This window comes from Myripristis murdjan, chromosome 7 (genome assembly GCF_902150065.1).
Source record: "Myripristis murdjan chromosome 7, fMyrMur1.1, whole genome shotgun sequence".
NCBI classification, from domain to species: domain Eukaryota; kingdom Metazoa; phylum Chordata; class Actinopteri; order Holocentriformes; family Holocentridae; genus Myripristis; species Myripristis murdjan.
The window spans coordinates 28,200,910-28,222,934 of NC_043986.1; the positions used below are offsets into that span (position 1 = coordinate 28,200,910).

A 22,025-nucleotide genomic window follows, 5' to 3' on the forward strand; every position below is an offset into this window, starting at 1 on the left:
TAATGTAAAAAAAAAAAAAAAAAAAAAAAAAAGGTAAATTGTATCCCATTTTTCCCTATTATTGCTATTAGACTGCCTTCACGGAGATATGGTGGATAGTGCTTTGTTTTATTATTATAATTTTGAATTCAGACCGGGTTATAATCCCAGTTATAGTCAGCAGGAAACACAGGACTTCCCCAGTAACACCAGGGTGCCCAGTCCCGCTGTCCAGTTCTCCGGCGGTGGGACGCAGCGCTTCCCGGAATATCCCGAATGGTGTCTGTCCATTCCGGAAACAGCCGAGCTTCCACCTGCCAGCAACACCATCACCATCGGAGCAGGCATCTCATCTCGGATATTCCCTACATGTTATTGCCATACATATTATTTCTTTGGGGGGAAAAATGACTGAGCGCTGACGTGCTGCGGGACATGATGCGGACTGGCCTCGGTGTCATCCAGCAGGCTCAACCCGACCGGGGCTTTCTCACCCAAATACCCCACTGTTTTTCCCTCTTTTCCTCTGACAGTGTCCTGCAACCAGAAGCCGCCTGCTCTTGGACATGCGAAAGGATTTCATGAACAAAGATGAGCTTTTCCTCGGCTTGACCGGAGTAATGCGAAGGGAAGTGTGGCGGATCGACAAGCTCAGATCAGGAGATTCTGGTGATGTCTGTCAGATCACAGTGATTTCCTAACCAAAAAAATAGTAATAATAATAATTATAATAATAAAAGATGAATTTGCGAATCGTGCCATAGGATACAATGCAGTTGGTGCCATCAAGAGGGGAAATAAGTGTCGAGACACGCCAAGAAATCGCCTGAATTGGAATGAGCCCATGTTCTCCGCTGTCACTGGAGCTGGGATTTATTGGCGAGCAGTGTAGGAGCTTCTGTGTAAAACCCGGAGACATGACATGCACAAGAAAAAAGAGGAAACGCTGCTTTGGCTTCTTTCAACTCTTTGTTTTTTAGGAGTCTGCAACAGGCTTAGGAAAATATCTCATCCTGCAGATTTTTTAACGATTCCCACTGTCGCCAATCCCTTATGTGCTCTGTGTTTTCCCCCCTCATTTATTTACTTATTGTGTTGTTCTCCAGCTGTAGGGATATTCATTTTATTTTACATGTGCACTGTCCCCGTCCCTTGTGGTTCCTTTTTCCCCGACGGGCAGTGCTTTTAATCCCCCGTTCAAATCAGCCCACTGTCAAAAAAGCCAGGTGAATGGCTGTAGCCTATATTTAATGTGGACTGCAACAGACGGCCTAGCAGTCTCCAGCCTTTGTCTGGAGGACAAGCAGCCAACTGCAGGTAAGCAGCAGAACATGACAACCATTTTGTATTGCCTACAGGTCCCGGACCGCAAAATGTCACGCTGTCGTATCATTTCCTGCAATGGTATTTGTTTTAATGTGAAAGCTCTTGCTGAGGTTTTCCTCTGCTGTTGTCTTTCTGGCAGTCTCCTACCGCATACCACAGCAGGCCCCGGCTGTCAGTTTGCGCGCACATCGCAGCTTTATTTAGGCTCTATAGGGTATAGAGAGAGCTGACATTATACAGAATGAAGGCAAAATCTTCATGTTTGCTGCATCCATCACTGGGGCGAATGTCATTGGAGAGGAAGTCGGATCCAGCTGATGCATTTGTTCCCCAGGCCCGCCAGCAGGCTGTGTAGATATGGCTGATTAGTATGAGGCTGTATTGTATTGGTGGCATTAGTGGAGTTTGGGCTATAGCTGCAGGGCCTCGCTTAGCACCGGGACAGCTGCTGTGCACAATGTCGGAGTCAACTGAGTTTACATGATTTGCTTTAATGTGCCTCCTAGAGAGCATAGCGCCACCCCCTGGGGGGGATTTTTCTGCTGTCTGCTTCTCAGCCCATCACTCCCACCACAGCACTTAAATGTCGGCATTGCACCACTGGTGGCTTTCCAGCCCCAGTGAAACCTGTAGGCTGCATGTGGGGAGGACAGGCCGGGCCGGATGCTGGGCTCTGCTGTCAGTGAAGGGACTCAGTCTACATTTCATCCTGTTGGGTTGGTCGCCTCCTCCCACCGACACCAAGCCAGCGGTATAGGACTGCTGTTGCTACCCAGTTCCTGACAGTGACTCTGCCCTCCACCACCAACCAACTTCCAGCTCTCCAAGCCCCTCCTTCAGGATCCACAGCCCTCTCACACTTCCCGACAGCTCTCAGCCTGTGGAAACGTCCACTATTACTACACCACAACTGTAAGACACCCTGTCTCCAATCACTGTGAATGTAGGCCTTTGTCATCCCTGCCTCTGCTCCTCTGGCAGGTCTGGGTGTCTTTTTTTGAAACTGGGTTATAAACAAATGATTTTATTCTCGCTCAAGGGTGAGACAGTTTAAACCGTGTCCTCAGTCGAAGCAGCAAACATGAATTTGAGTTGGACGTGAAGTATTTCACACTCTGGCCGTGAATAATAATCTCATAGATATTTTGACGAATGATTTCATGACTTCTAATGAATCTGTCGGAGAGGGCAGCACATTGTGAACATATACGTCAAAATGGGTGAGAAATTTTGTGCATCACAATTGACAAATTTTGAAACACACCGTGTCATCTTGGAGGCCCCATATATCTGACTGTAGTAGTCATTAGCATAATTACTGTATGACTGGCTGAGAATAAATGTTCCAGAAATGTCTACTATAATGAAGGCAGACATACCTATTTAGAAACTAGTACAGTTGCCCTGCCAACATCAAAGCCAGGCTTCCAGGGTGTGTGCAGGTTTCATCGCGTGAAGATGTAAGACTTTTCAAGACCTTTTTAATGCAAGTTAGAATGAAAAACGAGTCCAGTGTGAATGTGATTTAATGTGTAGAGAGCCTACACGTTCGCTCCACCCTGCAGGTGCGGGCAGTAAATCCCCCAAGGGAAACTCCTATAAGCAATCATGTTGTCTTATGGTTTCTCTAGTTCTGCTCAGTGTATGCATGCAGATCACTTCTTCTGCATCTATGAGGCCGAAAACATATGAAGAACAACTCACAAACAATCTTGTTTTCCAAAACACTGAAGGGCGTAAGAATGTGGATTTATTGTTCCTGCCAGAAAATTACACATCCTATGCAGCAGCATCTCAGTCCAATGAAATCAATTATTGTTCAGTCTCACAAGCCACATCAAATGCCAGATGGCATAGTTTCAAGCCTGTTTTGTAGCATAAAGGACCTTGGTTCCCACAGAGCTGACTGGATGGTAGCCTCCTCCTCTAGGTGGCTGTGAGTGAGCTGCACATGTGCATGGTAGCCGACTTTTTACATGTTGAAAAATAACCACAAACCCGATTAGCTCCATATTACTATATTAATTGTGTTGAGAAGATAATATCAATCCTATCCTAAATTAAGCTAAAACAGACTGTTGTCTTGTTCATGCTTATCTGGGTAAATTTTAAAATGCATTGTTTTTTCCAAGTTTTAGCCTTCATCCACACAAAACTGGCCTTTCTGAAAAAGCCGGCTTGATGTTTTCAGGTGGATGGAGAAAACGAAGCTTTCTAAAAATGATGACTTAAGATCGTCATGTGATCTAGCGAATGCATCTGTGTTTTGTTGAATGGAAGTTATGAAGAGTGGAAGTGGCATCGGCCCACGCATGTGCAGTGGGGACAATTTGGTGTGGACAATGGACTTTTGGAAATAGTGTGAAAATGCTAATGCAGTTTAGTGTGGATGGAAGGACGAAACACCATTATATGATTTACCCAGCTTCGTGTGGACATAACATGGCCATGATCTCTACGCAGTGTTAACACTTCATGTCTCTGCTAATCTGTTCCCAAAGCTAGCAGTCACATTTTAGAGCTCCACCAGACACATCTGGATTTTGGACCTCTTTCCCATCCTGTCTTGTTCGTTTGCTGAAGCGCAGTCAGGCTGGATGGAGAGAACAGCTATGTTGAAGTCATTCCACAGATTGTCAGTGGGATTCAAGTCAGGACTCTGGCTGAGTCACTCAATGGGCCTCATTCATGAAACAAATGTACAATCAGATTCAGTCTTAAAGTTTAGTTTCAAATGTTAACACAAGCTTGTCGGCATTCATAATTTTTGTGCTTTAATGCAAAATCTAAGTTATGCAATTTTGGAATCATGCGGGAATACAGATCTGCTCAAGGTTTCTACTTAAAAACATTTCTTCTATATGCACTGTAAGATTTCACAGCCCAAACTGTATCAGTTCATTTGTATGTCCAAATAGGCTGCTAATAATAACCATGTTAACAAAGACATACAGACAAATTCATAGACATATTAGACTATTCAATTCAGTTGAAAGCCACGTTTAGCTGACTGATCAAAGGATTCAATTATGATATTAATACATAGCAACCAAATCCAGCAATGGTGCGTGTTTGTTTGCAGTTTCCCTGAGGTTGACTGTTTTAGGGGGCTGGAAGGGCCGCACTGGGGTGGTGACGGTGGTGAGGGGTGCAGAGCTTTAACCATCTGCAAAACTATTGTCAGATTCAGGTTGGGTGTGTTTAAAAAATGCAGATATTTTGGCCTGAATTTCAGATGTCTGGGGTCAGCGTTCATCTTTGGTTTTAGGCAGATTACATGAATAAATTACTGTTGTTGGGAAGCTTTCATTTCACCTATTAATGCAATGAGTTGTTGTCAACATGAACTTCACTGCTCAGCTGTGTGTGTGTGTGTGTGTGTGTGTGTGTGTGTGTGTGTGTGTGTGTGTGTGTATGGAGGGGCTAAGCCCCGTCCCTGGTGAAACATGGAAAGCAGAAGAGGAGAGAAACTAGCATGACCACAAGTGACAGCTAAATACAGTAGAGACCCTTAGGCTGAGCTGAAATGAAATCAGCAAATAATTTCTTGCATGTCTTGTAGAACTGTGCCATGGATAGAGAGCAGTGGCTCATGAAGCACTTTAGACAACCAAGCATCATTCTCCTGCATCTCTGTCGCACCACAGAGCTGCAGCTATTGAAGAGAACAAAAATGTGACATCCACTTGGACAACATATAGACATTTAGACGTGTCCAAGTGCTCTCACCCTCCTGACCACCTTGACATTCCTTGCGGAGATACGGGGCCACCATATCATAGCCATGCCTCAGCTGTGTGCTACCAAATGTGGTGGATCAATGCACTGGCACCACAATGCATTAAATAATCTGCAGTAAAATAAAGATTTCCATGCTATTTCTGGCCTGCCAAACACCCTTGCAGCAAAGACTACACATCTGTGTATATCACACACCATCTCCAAGTCTCTCATAATTTAAATCACAAATAGTAACACTCCATAAACATGCAATTAATTTATGATGCAAACCTAAACCTCCTAAATGCGGTGGCCAGAAAGAACCTATGTCTCGTTCTTACTGCAAAACAGCACGTTGACTATGGTGCCGCTAGAGGTGGCTGGCACATTAGTAAGTGACTGAATAGAAACAAAGTTTCAAGGCACCTGAGTTTTTTCTGTCAACAATTAAGGTTATGCTCTGACCCATTCTCAGACCCTCAGCAGCAATCCTACCGTCGCTGTCAAGCACACACTCGCTGTATCAGAGGAGCGCACCGTAAGTTTGCTGCGGGGCCAGTGGAGGTGCTTGGATATTGCAGGCAGAAAGCTCCTGTCAAGCACTATAGTCACAATGAATAAGATTATCCTATAGCCTAAGATCTAAGTTTACTATCTGATGGAGGTGCTGCTTCAGTTAAAATCATGTCCAACTCCACTGATGACAGGACGCTTGACAGAGCAGTCTGCTGTCATGCCTCTGATCTTTTTGTCCAAAGTGAGCAGCTCAACAGTGCAACTGTAGCTAATAACCTGAACCTATTTCTACTAATGTAAAACCACTTATTTTAATTTCCTACAAAGTGTGCACCTTTGTTGTCATAGTGCTGAGAATATCAATAGTTGATTCAGCATGTCTTTTTTTTTCTCAGTTTATGTCTATGTTTATGACATTTCTCCCAACATTTTTGTGTGTTTCTGTGAGTTTGACATTTTCCGTCTAACATCACTTTGCCATGGTTTTCCCACCTTTCCCTTAATGCTTTTTATTTGCTCAACATTTATGTCATGACACCTTTAACGGGGTTGTCAGGCTGTCTTCATTTGCTATCTGACATCAACAGGTACACGTTAATTACAAACAATCAGCAATGATCATCAAATGCACCTCAGAGCTTTCTCAAAATCAAGAGATCAAAATCATTTTTTTTAGTAGACATTTTCCCAAGAGCAAAAGTAAAAGGGAAATTTTAGGGATAAGTCTCACTGACTATGGCATTCAAGTTGTGAAGGCATTCCAGTGCTGAATTGGCGGTACGCTTAAGGTTTATTTGGACTTTGTCACTCTGTACTCTGGACAGCTGTCTCTCGATAAACCTCACCTCCCCCCAAGCAAAAACAAGTTTATATCAGAGCATATGTGTCTTTATCGCGTACATGCAGAATTTTACTAACGCTGCAGATGCCAACCAGACTGGTGCGCAGTCTAATTGGAGGCTTATTGCCAAGGAGATGCTTGGCACGTCTATAAATGGCTTACAATTAAAACCAACAACAACAACATGAAAGGAATAGATTGGCTGAAGAAGAAAGGAATTATCGTAATTTATATGACTCCTCATGTAAACAATGCAGAGGTGCACAAATGGCTGCCACCCCTTAGGAAAAGATCGCCAGCTTTGAGTATCAGCAAACTGGAACGTAAACACAAATGGAAGAACCTTAAAGAAAAGACTTAAATCCAACTTCCTGATGTCTCTTGCTACCTTGGAAATGACAGAGCACATTTTGCATATTTTCAGCAAAGTATAAAAGTGGGGATTGTGCGACAATTATCTTTATATTGAGAGGCATCTGTCTAAAGGGACTGGCCACAAAGTACAGTTAAGCCTGAAGTCTCTCCCAGTCTGAGGCCAGCATGCGGTCTCTGGACAACCCGGAAAAGCCAAGGTGACACTTGTAAGAGTCGTAGTTGGTAACCTATCCAAATACTTTTTTTTTTTCAGTGAATCTCTAAGTTGCACTTATATTGTTCATGTGAAGCAGCCATTTTAAGTGAGTCTTGTTGATTTTTTTGGGGAAAAAAACTACTGGACAGTTCCCTGCTTGTTTCCCAAATAATTAATGAAAAGAAAATGTTTCAAAAGGCCACATTAGTAAAAAAAAAAAAAAAAATCATACATATTGCTGTCAAACAAAGTATAGAAGGTATATTTTCTGGATCTAAATCTACCTCTAATGCCCCCCTCCTCCTCTACACTGTAATGGAGGTTTCATGTCTGTCATAAAAGTTTCACATTGGTTGATTCAAGTCATTTTCTTATCACATTTGATTTACTCGGTAGATGATTTCGGTGCTATTTTCCCAAAGAAACAAATCTCATCCACAGTTTACCTGCATGTGGTAAACAATGTCCACTCTCATTCTCAGGCTTTATGCAGTTTGTCATAATTCATTTTGGAGCTGCTACTCTCCAATGCTACAGATGCCATTTTGTTTTTACTTGAATAGTGTTTTGCTCACATCTGCTCCACTGAGCTCTCTTATTTGATAAATAATTTTGGTGCTATTATGTTGCTACAGTCACATTTTTTTCAGATTTTCATATTTGGGTTTTTATTTGTTTAATTTCTGAGATACATTTACAAGACATACAGGAATATAACCATAACTATAAATATATATAACATCAAACTCGATTTTAACAATGCAATTTGTTGACCCACTCAAATGGCCAGCTGTGGGACTCACTATATTGAAAACATTTTTACATCACTGCACAAAATCTTTTGCCCAGTTCTGTGAGTGGTTTGCTGTCTTTTAAGTCCAGGCCAATGTTATGTGCCTTTTTCAGAAATGGCTTCCTTCTGGCCACTCTGCCATGCAGCCCAGATCTGTAAGTGCTGCTCTGATGGCTGTCCTTCTGGCAAGTTCTTCAATTGCGGCCAAGGACCTCTGTAGCTCTGGCAGAATGGTCCTTGGCTCCTTGGTGTCTTCACTGAGCTGGGAGCTTTTTGCCCAGTTGCTCGGTTTAGTCAGACGACCAGTTCTAGGAAGAGTCTGGCTTGTTCCGTATGTGTTCTCCTCTTCCTAATGATGAAGGCTCCTGTGCTCTTGTCAAATCCCATGAACTTAATAATTGTTGAACAGGGCGGCCACCTTTGTCTTTCATGTTTTGTTAATGTAAATTCAGATACATGCGAGGGCAGCAAAAAAATATTAATTTCATTCTGCTGAGGAATTTTGTCTTCTCGCTCAAACAAGAGTTCAGCCTCGGTGAACTTTGACTGGCAAATTTGCGCGCTTGACCAAGAGAAGTTTTCCATGTCACCGTCTGAGGAAGCTCTAATTTTAGCAGTTTCTGACAATCCGACTATCCGGTTCTATACTACATATTCAAACAAACATCCATCAAACGTAATGTGACTGCTTCTTTACACTTTTCCCTAAGCCTCTGAAAGCTCCTCGGACCTCTTTCTTGGAATTTCTCCACTGACATGTGCTGTCGACTGTGGGACTGTGATACACAACTGCGGTTCCTTCGAAATCATGGCCAGTCCATTGAGACTAATCATTAACTGTGGATTCACTGGCTAAGCCCGTTTTTGGCCACATTCATATTAGTTCTGTACATCTGTGTAGATGGGCTTAGACGGCGAGCCACTGACCACCTATGTGTGTCTTTCCAAGTTTTGCAGCTTCAACCCAGTAATACTGTAAATGTCATCTTAGTGCAGTGTTTTCTTCAGTGAACACAATGTGCTCGGAGAGTAAAGATGCAGCAACAAGGCGGCTGGTTCTCACTTACAAAAGGACAACTACTAAGTAACTGCAGCTGCTTCCCCGCCTGCAATTTAAACTGTCTTGGTGAGTGTCAGCTGTTCAATAGCAGCCGTGAATGCATATATACACATATAGTATATACAGTAAGTTGTGTATTCAAGAGGCTGATATTCTCAAAAGAACAGTCCAAGGCACACACTAACCTTTCAGTTCCTGGCTCCCTCTGCACTTTGGTAGTATTAGCTACCACATGATGACACGACTGGCAACAGGTGTGGCCTAGTTAATAGCAGTGAGTGTAGTGGGTGTACAGATATGCTACCTATACCAATAATTTTTCCAAATTCACAGAAAAAAAAAAAAAAAAAAAAAACTGCAGCGATGACTTATATAAGGCACACAATGCCAGATGTTCCAAATATCCCAGAAGGAGGAGAAAAAACAAAATATGCTTTTCCTGTAACCCAAATAGCACCTTGTTGGATATGTGGAGTCGGTGCAGATTTGTTCAGTTATTGTTGTCACGGCAAGACTATCTTAGCCCACCAGCCTACCGGTGTTTCCATGCCAAGAGTGAATAAAAAGGCCAGTAACTGGTTGGTAGACTGGCAGCTGGATTCTTATTGCAGTGTTTTCCAGAGGTGGAATATGGAATTTCTGCTCCATTTGAATGCTGTGTTGATAACTTGCCTCATGGATTTGAGTGGATTAAACAGAAAGCTGTGGCGGAGCATTTGGAAACAAAGTCCCATTAGACTGCTGTGAAGTCTGTCAGAATTGTTTGGGTTTTCTACCCATGTTGCATTGTGGTGTGTTCAGATGTTCAGTGGGGAAGCCACTGTGTCAGCATCCTTAATAAATACATTAACAAGCTTGCTGTCCCCACCGGCATCTACTGCTGGCCGTAAAGTAGAGCAGTTGTCCCAGGCAGCTTTCATTTTTCAAAGTGACCAGTGGGACTCGCTGGGTGACTGTTGTCTCAGACTTTTTGGACAAGGAGAGTCCTCGTGTCTTTACTCATGATGCACGGTTATTTGTTTGATTTTCCGATGTAAATCCTTCATTTGCTTTAAGTTACGCAGCACAGAAAATGTGGGAAATCATGGAAACCCTGGATTTTATTTATTTTTAGTTTGTTGTAACCCAATTCTGACAGCAGCTCGTGTCAGTAGATGACTCTGCAAGACAATTTGTGAAAAGTAAACTACTATACCAGGAAACTCAAAAAATCTTTTAAAATGTGAAAAATCAATGGTCAAAAGCAACACAAAAAGTCTACCAACATGAAACATGGAGGTAGGTTTAAAAAAGGCTGAAAGGGCCACTGATCTCATCTCCAGTTATCTGTGTTGTACAGGATGTTGACAGGTGGGAGCCACTGATCTATAATAAAACCTGGATTGCTGATGACGTAATAAACGTGGAGCCACTGCGACACCATACGGGCACAGAGGTGTTATAATCACTAAATCTATAATCTGTAGCTCCATCCACCTTGGCTGAAGTTGTCATCTTTTCAATACACATGAATGCTCCTGATGTTCAAATCACCTGTGGATTATTTTCCCTCTCCCTTTACGAGTTTTTCAACCTAAGCTGTGCATCTTCCACCTCCTCTTGGGGCTGACCCACTTCTGGGGCCTCAACCTTAGTGGGTGCTCTGTTATTATGTTATCCATCCAGAGTGTATCCTAGATCAGTGGTGTGAGCCTCAGCACGCAGCAACTCAGCTGTATGCTCAATTAAGTTAGAACTGCAAAAATGTTGCCGAATTGGTGTATTTTTATGTTTCATTGTAAGCTGTAATTCACTTTGGAAACCTTAAAAACAACATTTAGCTCCCCGCAGGCTTGAGCAAGGGGTGTCAATTGTACAAATTGGTTGCAGCAAGCAATCCATTGTCCATGCACTTACTGACGACAGCAGAAATATGAAATTAACATCAACAGAATATTATGTCAGTGCACTGAGGTTGCTGTGCATCAGCTGTCTCCTCAGTCCAAACAACTGTCATATTTAACTTAAATAATTAAGATCAACAATTATTAATCACCAAGACTCCACAGAAAGTGAGAGGCAAATCATATCAACCACCTACCGGCACACACTCCTATAAAGTAAGCATGAAGGCGCCTTTTTATGCTGCAACATAAGACTTTGCACAATCTGGCTCGCACTTTCACAAATGAAAGTCACAGTTTTAACCTTCACACTCACAGACGACATATGACATCAATGACATTGACTAAAGATCAGTGAGGAAAAATGCCTGCAACTCATGATGATTTGGGAGATAGGTGTTCCTTTACTGATCCCATAGCTGCACTCAATACACTGAACTGCTCCTCAGAGCTATAGGGGAACATTTTGACTTGTAAAATATTCAATATATCTGATAATTGTGTCATTATGCAAAAGAGCTGTCTGAAATTAAGTCCAGAAATTAGATTGTTGCTGTCTTATATTGATCTTCCTTCAATTATGGGTTTAATGCTTTATTGTACATTACATATCTCGCTAAAAATATACATTGATTCATGCTGGCGAGGAGACTGGCAGCTCTATGGCTCGTCTCTCTGGCCGAGACAAAGAATTTATTTTTATCTGACTAATAGATGGATGGTAGTCGTAGTTTAAATTCGCTGACAGCTTCAATTAAAGCCGGCGTTGTCTACCCTTGTCATTATGTTCTAATATGATTCATACACATGATCAATATCTGCATCGAGCAGATATTGACCTTGTATTAAATATCATCCAGACTGTTGTCCACCTCTGCTGTGAAGGAGGTACCGCTCTGAGCACATCTATAGAAAAATGGCCTTATATTTAATATTTCTTCATTTTAAGGCAGTGGTACAGAGAAAGTCTATATTATTACCATAATGCCCAGAGATGTTGTGCCATGTAACAGACAGCTAGGAGTGTGGAGGTTCACCTTGCCTGAAGTTGGTATGGAAATGGTCGTCTGTGTTTGTGATTGTCTATTTTGCTAGTTTGAGAATGTCTACAATCCATTTTTCGTGATTCCTTTGCAAGGATTCACCAGTTTCATTGCGTCTAGTTGACCTGTCTTTGACCTGAACTGGCCTTTAAAGACCTGCTAATCCTAAAAGAGTTTCACTAGTCTGGGTTTCAGCGGAGAGACATATGTACAGCTGCCTAGATTATGTGACAATCCTGCGTCAGTGTTTCCGAAAAGTTATGTTTTTGCCCATCCATACCAAAACGCCAGACCATGTGTTTTATGGGTAACTGTAGGTTGCAGAGGCTCACAGAGGAGCTAACATGCACACCTTCCAAATCTCAACATCGCGTTGTGTGGTCCTGCACTTCAAACAAGCTGACTGGTTGAATTGTTCTATTTTCTGTCGGGAAGATGATTTGAAACAGAGGAAACACTGATCAGCTAGAAAGTACTAAGTAGACACTGCAAATGTCAAGATAAGCCAGTCCCTGTCCAATTCCATTGGCGGAGGTAAAAACGGAGCAGATAGAGGAGTGCCTCGCAGAAGAGGTTCAAAAATATGAAGGCAACAATTCAATCTCTTTTGAAAATGAATTTCCGTCTCCTAGTTACTTCTGTCTTTTCTGGATGCTGTGGTTTACTTTATATGATACCGTCTGCCTGATTAGACATGTCCATTTTACACACAAAATTTGTACAAGGATAAAGATAAAAGCCATGTGAAAGTCTCTGAGGAACACCCGTGCATGTTTGACATGCAGAGGAAGAAGCATGTTCTTTACTGTCTTATTACGTCCTCTACTGTCTCATTATGGTCTTAATGCTGTGTAGGTCAGCTTGTCGCAGCCATACTCTTATTTCTCTGATTTTGTTTCTGTTGTTCAGTTCACAGAGGGCTTTGGGCATTGCTGGATTCAAACCATTTGGAGAAGGGGTGGCGACAATAGGTGTTTACAAAAAATAAGAAGATGATTGGACCAGCCATGTGTCCAAGTCATCCAGTCAGACCACACATGCCATATGAGCGCCAGAGGTAAACAAAGAGCAGCGACTGTGATGGTGGAAGTAGGCAAGCATATTGGGAGGCCTGTTTCTGTCTTATTAAAATATTGGTACGCATTTCTTGCCGTTTTTGTTAGGAGAAGCTACATTGACGTCCTGGTGTTTCTGTTTTACAGCTCAGTACACTGTAATTTCATCAACCAAGCCACGCCTGTAGTTTTTCTGATCGTGTCACAGTCACAATATCTGTGGAATGAATCATACCATATCGTTCGACCCTAATGTTAATGTATGATGCTGCTAAGAATGTCTGGAGGTGGATGTTATGTGAAGTAGAGACTTTGAGCCCAAGAAAAATTTCAACAGTTAACATGTGGTTCAACACACATAAGGCATATTTCCATGGACATCATGTGATAATAATGTAATTAAGGCAATAATGTGAGTAATATCAACAGCATCCTCAGAGTATAGTGATGTGATGAATGATGTGCTCTAGACTGAAGTATTAATAATTGCAGTAATGTGGAGTACTTTGATTTTTAACAGCCATCAGTTAGAACATGCGCACCATAGTCCCGTTTCTTCATGTGACCAAGTTGCTCAACTTATTATGACCTCCACAGCTGCTTGTAGGGTTTCTGAGAGCTCTCCCTTCAGACTGATTAAATCCTTGTAGCCTCCTGTAGGCAGCCTAACTCTATATCTGATAATGGTATTTTCCATCTGCAGTCTCTAATTTGCCTCAGCGCATGCAGACACTTTGCTTAGGTCCTGCACAAGTAGCAACATGTTCTTGCAAAACAGGTTACATTTTTTTTTTTGTCCAGTAAACTGTTGCACATAGTTGGACCTGGGAGAAAACCCTTATCTCAAAGTAATTTAAAAACGTTCAAATCCTGTCCAGATGACAAATTACGTCATAGAATTTCATCTTCAGATCTGCCCCGATGGTCAGTTTCCAAACTCTTGTTTATAACGTTGAACATCCTGAAAGGTAACCTACTTTTTCAGTTCATGACTCATTGTCCTATGAGCAGCTACTGTAAACTCTTTTTTTCAAACACCTAAACAGCTAAACTGTTTCACAGCTGCCACATTGCTTCACAAGTCGTCATCCTTTTCTTCATCTTTTTCTGTTCCAGTCCACATGCCATCGTTAAGGTTGATTTGAAATGTAAATTAAATTGGAGCATGCACACCATACTCTTTCAAAGTATCCAACATTTATTTTTTTTAAATTTTGAATTAATTGTTTTGCAGAGGAATCAGAATTGCACTGAAATGTCTGTTATTGTGACAGCACTACAACATACACCCTATTTACTCATTACCCTGAACTCCCAGGTCTCCCTGCACTATGCAAGGCCTGCTGTTGCTTGTTACAAAGCTCTTAACTCACGCACAAGTTGGTTGACTTACAAGAATTAGTCGCCATATTCATTTTTCACCTGCCTGACGCGCTGACTTCCCGAGCAGCGTGTGTCAGCAAGTCACAAACACAAAGTAAACTGTCAGTCCTGCTGGTGATTTTCATGCTGTTTCTCTCACCATCCCTGTCTCACTATTAGTGTGAGCAGTCGTGTGTGAAATTTTTTGATGGTGCTCAGTCTCAGTGGTTAAATAAAAGAGCCATGCAATAGCTGGAGAGCTGATTGAAGAGGAGAGCGAGACCAGTTGTTCAGGTGCTAAAGAGGGTGTATTGTTGAAACATAATTCTTAAAATTGGTCTGTATTTACCATCCAATGAGAACATTGTGTTTACAGGGATTACAGTGAGAAATTTAACTCAACAGCCATCGGTGTGGGCTCTTGGGCTTTCTACTGTTAATCAACAAGCATTTTATAAGACAGATGAAAAGAGAGCTAAAGGAGCTCTGCTTTGGCTTTCTTTCATATGTCATGCAATGTTCACCACTTTGCACCAGTGTTCATCAACCATACAAGGAGAAAGTCATTGTAGAAGAGGCAAAGATACAAATTTCTCCACTGCCAGGAGCCTTAAGAGAAAAGGTTGTAATACAGCCACCAGACATGTTCTGACTAAGGGGTGACTCTCACTTTTTCTCGACTGGAAACTCTTGCTCTCTCGCCGTTCCTATCACTATGACTATCATTATTACTCTCTCCACCTACACGTAAAAGGAAGAGCTGAACACAGAAATTCCATGCAAGTTCTCTGGGAGAACTTCTCCTGTTGAAGGGCATTCTGGGATTACAGGAAAACAGTAAATGAAGTAGAAATATATGAAACAGGTTGAGGGAACATGATAAGTAATCATAACATTAAATTCCATCAAAGTCTACTGACAGAGAAGGAGCTGAAGGTGGTGTCCTCCTGCTCGTATTACCAGTATTTATCTACACTACACTACATCACTAGAGCACACATTTTACATACCGTAACATAAAATATGATAACTGCTCAGCCACATTTTTTAAGCACATCTATTCCAATCAATAGTCACAAGCAAATGCTCAATTGGTAATAACATCAAGAAAAAATAGAGCAACAGTAATGTCTGCATTAGACCTGTAGGAACTGGCTTTTCATCTTGGAAAGGCAATACTAGTGTTAACTCTCATTCTGGTTTAGAGATGTCTGTTTCCTTTTTAGCACCCTTGCCCTCATCTTAGTGATTGTGCCCTGTCTTACACTCGATGCAATGTAGTGCCAAGCATGTATAAACAGCAAATGCACTTGCGCGTGTTGGTCTTAAAATGGCGAGTGGTCAGATGCGTTGTTGTTGTGGGGCAGGTGAAAGCGACTGTGCGATCAACCTCCAAAAAACAGTCGGTCAATGGTGCAGTAATTTGAGGATGCATTATCAAGGTAGTATAGCATGCCTATATACACTATATTACCAAAAGTATTCGCTCACCTGCCTTTACTCATACTATGAACTGAAGTGCCATCCCATTCCTAACCCATAGAGTTCAATATGATGTCGGTCCACCTTTTGCAGCTATTACAGCTTCAACTCTTCTGGGGAGACTGTCCACAAGGTTGAGGAGAGTGTTTATAGGAATTTTTGACCATTCTTCCAAAAGCGCATTGGTGAGGTCACACACTGATGTTGGTCGAGAAGGCCTGGCTCTCAGTCTCCACTCTAATTCATCCCAAAGGTGTTCTATCGGGTTCAGGTCAGGACTCTGTGCAGGCCAGTCAAGTTCATCCACACCAGACTCTGTCATCCATGTCTTTATGGACCTTGCTTTGTGCACTGGTGCACAGTCATGTTGGAAGAGGAAGGGGCCCGCTCCAAACTGTTCCCACAAGGTTGGGAGCATGGAATTGTCCAAAATGTTTTGGTATCCTGAAGCATTCAAAGTTCCTTTCACTGGAACTAAGGGGCCAAGCCCAGCTCCTGAAAAACAACCCCACACCATAATTCCTCCTCCACCAAATTTCACAGTCGGCACAATGCAGTCTGAAATGTACCGTTCTCCTGGCAACCTCCAAACCCAGACTCGTCCATCAGATTGCCAGATGGAAAAGCGTGATTCATCACTCCAGAGAACGCGTCTCCACTGCTCTAGAGGCCAGTGGCGGCGTGCTTTACACCATTGCATCCGACGCTTTGCATTGCACTTGGTGATGTGTGGCTTGGCTGCAGCTGCTCGGCCATGGAAACCCATTCCATGAAGCTCTCTGCGTACTGTACTTAGGCTAATCTGAAGGTCACATGAAGTTTGTAGCTCTGTAGCAATTGACTGTGCAGAAAGTCGGCGACCTCTTTGCACTATGCGCTTCAGCATCCGCTGACCCCTCTCCGTCACTTTACGTGGCCTACCACTTCGTGGCTGAGTTGCTGTTGTTCCCAAACGCTTCCATTTTGTTATAATAGAGCTGACAGTTGACTGTGGAATATTTAGGAGCGAGGAAATTTCACGACTGGATTTGTTGCACAGGTGGCATCCTATGACAGTTCCACGCTGGAATTCACTGAGCTCCTGAGAGCGGCCCATTCTTTCACAAATGTCTTGTTTCACAGTCTGCATGCCTGAGTGCTTGATTTTATACACCTGTGGCCAGGCCAAGTGATTAGGACACCTGATTCTGATCATTTGAATGGGTGAGCGAATACTTTTGGTAATATAGTGTATGTGGGTGCACAACATGCATCCTTGCTGCTTGTTTCACACACAGGGACGCCTGCTTTCACCTCAGGGAGCTCTGGTGAAATCCTGCTGTTACCATAGATGGTCTACTAGTGGACTTCCATTTCATGCACGAGCAGATCTGTTTCCTCTGCAGAGAAGCCTTCCTTCTTACTTGGCAAATCCACCACCATAACAGCAATCTGCCAAGCGCACATGGCTTTTAAAAGGAATGCTAGATGGTGCTCCAATTAGTTTAGTGCTTACGCCCAAGACACACCCATGATTAATGAAGAGACTTAAGTACAACCCTTTTAAACCATGTGCCTGGTGCAACGACCCCTTTTTTCCACCATTAAAATAGCAAACGTGGATTTGGACACACCCTAAACGCACTCACCATGCTTTTCAAACCATGCACTTGGATCATGTGCTTGTATTTTCTGTTTATCAAGTTGGAATTTCAAATTTTTCCATTCAGCCAAGGTGGCTATCGTTGCTTATAGTAACTACAGAATTCTTCTGTTAATTCCTAAGAAATGAAAATGTAAAACATGTCACTGTAACAAGGATTTTAGCCAGGAAAGAGCTACCAGACACCTGATGATTACAAAGGAAATGGAAAGAGTCAACATAGTTACAAAGAAAAATATCTATTAACTTAAATGATGTCACCTAATATAAGTTTAAGGACACAGGAAAAAATAACTGCACAGTATTGTGGGATTCCCTCCACCCTTGGGTTAGTAATGGGGTCGGACAACAGAAAATCCCCATTCCTCCTCCTCCTTGCCACACACACATACACACACACACAAACACAGAGAGAGAGAGAGAGAGAGAGAGAGAGAGAGAGAGAGAGAGAGAGACAGACAGACAGACATACAGAAAACCTTGCAGTACCCTTCCATGCTCTCTCTCTCACTCTCACATACAGGGAAGTAAGGTGTTGTATCCTAGCAACAAGCAGGGTAATAGTGATGACAGGCTAGTCGCTGGGATGCCATGTAGCATGTGGAGAAACCAGCTGATCTGATTGGTGCTGGGGGGAAGAAGATGTTTCCACAGCATGCTACAGCAGATGTCATGTCAACCCCTGGTTCACCTGGTGGTGCGACCACTGATTGACCTAGCGGGGTGTTAAATATTCCCAGGAGGAATGAGTCAAAGAAACATCATCAATCTCTCACTCAAGTCAGTGTATGTCAGGTGAATATTGTAAATGGCTTTAAGGGAAAAAAAATCTGTCACAGCTTTGCAGATTCGTGGTCATGGATGAAAAATGACCAAAAGAAAAGGGGGAAAATGGTTTAGAGGAACAATCAACAAACCTTTAGATTTAGAACATTTTGATATCAATAAAATATGGTTGCTTACTTTTACTATTAGTACTGGAATAATTATTTCTTTCCCTTAAATTTAAACTACACTACTATTGTTCAGTCAAAAGGTGGACGTTATTCTGATGCCTGCTGTGTTTAAGGCAAGAGACAGACTCCACTGCGGTGTATTAAAGGGTCATGCAAACAGATTAACCTAAATAAGACTTTAACCTGAGTGTGACAAACAGCTGGGTTACTCTGGCAAGAAAAATAAGTCACTGAGGCCACGGCAAGTCTTCCCAGGCCTTATTGCACATTCCTACAAAGTAATGTTTGCCTTTAACATGTATTTAGATTATGGGATGTATGTATGTGGCCTGAGTCAGTACAGTGAGATAGTAGCTAAGGTATTGAAGTCTTACTTATTGATCTGTATTTGAAATTTATACACGCAATAGGCTGTTAAAAACATATGAATATCATATAAATACCACTTTGCAAATACTCCATGTTCAGCCCATACCCTAGACTGATCCAATTTCCTAACACCCAGTCTTCTCTGATTGTTTTCAGGCTCTTGGAAAAGACGAGTAAGTGAGACATAATACTGCACCAAAAAAGAGACCCTGCTCGAAATGGGGCGATGCGGTTTGAAGTGTTCCGGTTCCATGTGAACTCCAGAGACGAAGCAACCACGAGGACGAAGGAAAGGCCAGCTGAAGGAGGAGGCGGTGGGGGAGTGGTGGCTTTGGTGATAACAGAGAGTGTGGTATGGGAGGGGGGGCATACGGGATGGCAAATGGGAATGAGAGCAGCGAAGGGCCGGGTGGGCCCATGGGAGCAGTGGTGGCCACCACAGGAGGTATGGTAGCTGGGAGTCCTTCCTCAGCTGTCTCCACCTATCTCAAACTGGTGCTGCTGGGGCTGATCATCTGCATTAGCCTGGTGGGCAACTTAGTCGTGTCTCTGTTGGTGCTGAGGGACCGGGCCCTGCATAAGGCACCTTACTACTTCCTGTTGGACCTGTGCCTGGCTGACACCATTCGCTCAGCTGTCTGCTTTCCTTTTGTGCTGGTGTCCATCAAGAATGGCTCTGCCTGGACCTACAGTGTGCTGAGCTGCAAGGTGGTGGCCTTCATGGCAGTGCTGTTCTGCTTCCACGCCGCCTTCATGCTTTTTTGCATCAGCGTGACACGGTACATGGCCATTGCCCATCACCGCTTTTACTCAAAACGCATGACATTCTGGACATGCGTTGCTGTGGTGTGCATGGTCTGGACACTGTCAGTGGCGATGGCTTTCCCGCCTGTTTTTGATGTGGGCACCTACAAATTCATTCGTGAAGAGGACCAGTGCATCTTTGAGCATCGCTACTTCAAGGCTAATGATACACTAGGCTTCATGCTCATGTTGGCTGTGCTCATTCTGGCCACACATGTAGTCTACATGAAGCTACTTCTCTTTGAGTACAAGCACCGCAAGATGAAGCCGGTCCAGATGGTGCCAGCCATCAGCCAGAACTGGACCTTCCACGGGCCGGGGGCCACGGGCCAAGCGGCAGCCAACTGGATTGCGGGCTTCGGCCGGGGCCCGATGCCACCCACTCTGCTGGGAATCCGGCAGAACTTGCACAACCAGAACCGACGCCTACTGGGCATGGAGGAGTTCAAAGCGGAGAAGCAGCTTGGCAGGATGTTCTACGTGATCACCCTGCTTTTCCTGGTGCTCTGGTCTCCCTACATAGTGGCTTGCTATTGGCGGGTGTTTGTTAAGGCCTGCACAATACCCCATCGGTACCTCTCCACCACTGTGTGGATGAGCTTTGCCCAAGCTGGGGTCAACCCTATTGTCTGCTTCTTCCTCAACAAAGACCTGAAGAAAGGGCTCCTGTCCCACCTACCAGCCTGCTGCAGGACTAAACCTCATCTGCCACGAGAGCCTTATTGTGTTATGTGAGCAGAGATGCGTATCTGAACATGGAGAAAAAAGAGGGAGCGGCAGAGAGATTGTTGTTGGAGAAATTATTTCAGTTATTGTGGCCTTTGATTCAATGCAAGATTCTATTGAATAGTGGGTGTAAACTAGTGAGTTTAAGGGTAAAAACACTGGAATGGTAAGCATGTTTCTCCATTTTGCTACCCTTTTTGCCTAAAACAATAGTATACAGGAAGTAAGAACTTTTACTTGTATTTTTGACAACTGGGGAAAATACTTTCATAGTGAAAACATGCAATTATTGTGTAAACCAAGCCAGAGAAACAGCCACCAATAAATTAAACAAGCTTCTCCGTAAGGGATCACTAAATATTTGATGAATTATTTGAGTCCCAGGATTGACACAAATCTGTGTGAGCTGGAATGGTGACAAAACAAATGCGAAAAAAAAAAACAAACAAAAAAACAAAACCAGTATTTATATTACACAAAATTTTAAATGCAGCTTGGCAACTTTTCCAGTCTCTAGATTCTTTAGTGGCTGTGCTGTTATTTTACTGACATGCTGGATTAGTTTGCACAGCGAGGTCGTAGTTTGTATGAACAACAATGAATGTTTTAAATGATTTTCGCCAAAATAGATTCATTCTCAAGTGATGTTAATGTGCTAGCTGCATGTTTTCATAGAGCCACTGGATAGCCATACTTTACCCAGTACCCAATGACATAGTGATTAGTAATTGCCTCATTGGGTTGCTAATAATTTAACAAATTCACAGGAGACTAAGAAAAACTAATTTTCAAATTGTAGATTTTTGCACATTCCTCCTTTTTAATAGCACTCATTAATAAACACCTGACAACGGAGTACATTAGAGTTCAAAAAACATTTAAATAACATATTAAGAGAAATAAGTTGAATTATTTGGGCTTTATTTAGTATCACTTCATATTGTATTATATTAAGTTCTGGTCTGAACCTGAAATTATTTTAAAATCAAACTGTATGTGTTCTTATTTGCTGCGGAAATCTTACTGAATCCAGAAAGAAAGTTTGATTGTGCCGCATTTTTAACCCTCGTGCCAGTGTCCCCGGGCCCAGGCTTCAACACGTAGTTAAAGTTTGTCTCGATCATCCTGCTTCTCAAAATCTAAAACAGTGTTTCTGTGAAGGCACTCCACTCAGTGAGGAAGGTATCATTACTTTTTCCTCTGTCTGCTTGAATCAAAGGCATCAGTGACAGTAAACTTTGCAAGAAGTGATGTACATCTGGTTTCCATGAGTGACTTTACACATTTTCATGACTCTGGTTCACATTTGTCTATCCTAAGAAAATCCTTGTTCATCTTGTTTTTTATTTTATGTTTTATTCCATATTTATGGGAGCTAAAACACACTACTGCCCTTTAGAGGTGGCAGGAAAAATTCTACAATGGGCATGCATGTGCGCTGTTCCTACTCTGATTTGATCATATAAGGCAGCCAGACAATATGAAAAGCTGTTAACGCCTATGGTTTCAACTCTATATAACATTTGGAGACGATGATTAAGAACTGAGCAAAAAAGCAACTAAATACGTGCTTAAGTGTAGGTTGATAAATGGAGGATTTGAGTTTTAAAATTGAGACATTGGAAATATGTGGGTGTTCTCCATGTGATCAGCTATAAGCTAATAGTATATCTGCAGTTTCACAATAACATGGCAAACCATAGAATGTATACAGCTGACCTGAAAGGCTTTTATTGTCAACTGATCAAGTTTCATTATTGTCTTTCGTTCCAATTCTTTGCTCACGGCGACGGAGAGTTCCAAAACAGCTTCAAAAACTTTGAGGTCACACTGAGTATATGTGAAAGGTAACAATGTGAAAACACAGGACCAAAGCACAGCCCATGCCTTCTGTCTC

At 42.5% G+C, this 22,025-nt stretch overlaps 1 protein-coding gene across 1 annotated transcript; it reads left to right on the forward strand.

The window, feature by feature from the left end:
- Window positions 1–747: 747 nt before the first annotated feature.
- gpr173 (G protein-coupled receptor 173) lies at window positions 748–20,579 on the forward strand. Its single transcript, XM_030056597.1, has 2 exons — window positions 748–1,296; window positions 18,755–20,579. The coding sequence occupies exon 2, from the start codon at window positions 18,953–18,955 to the stop codon at window positions 20,135–20,137; it is 1,185 nt and encodes a 394-aa protein (XP_029912457.1). The 5' UTR covers window positions 748–1,296; window positions 18,755–18,952; the 3' UTR covers window positions 20,138–20,579.
- Window positions 20,580–22,025: the final 1,446 nt, after the last annotated feature.

What these genes read in the sequence shown, in the direction of transcription:
- gpr173 (XM_030056597.1), top strand. Translation starts at nt 18,953, where the DNA reads ATGGGAGGGGGGGCATACGGGATGGCAAATGGGAATGAGAGCAGCGAA.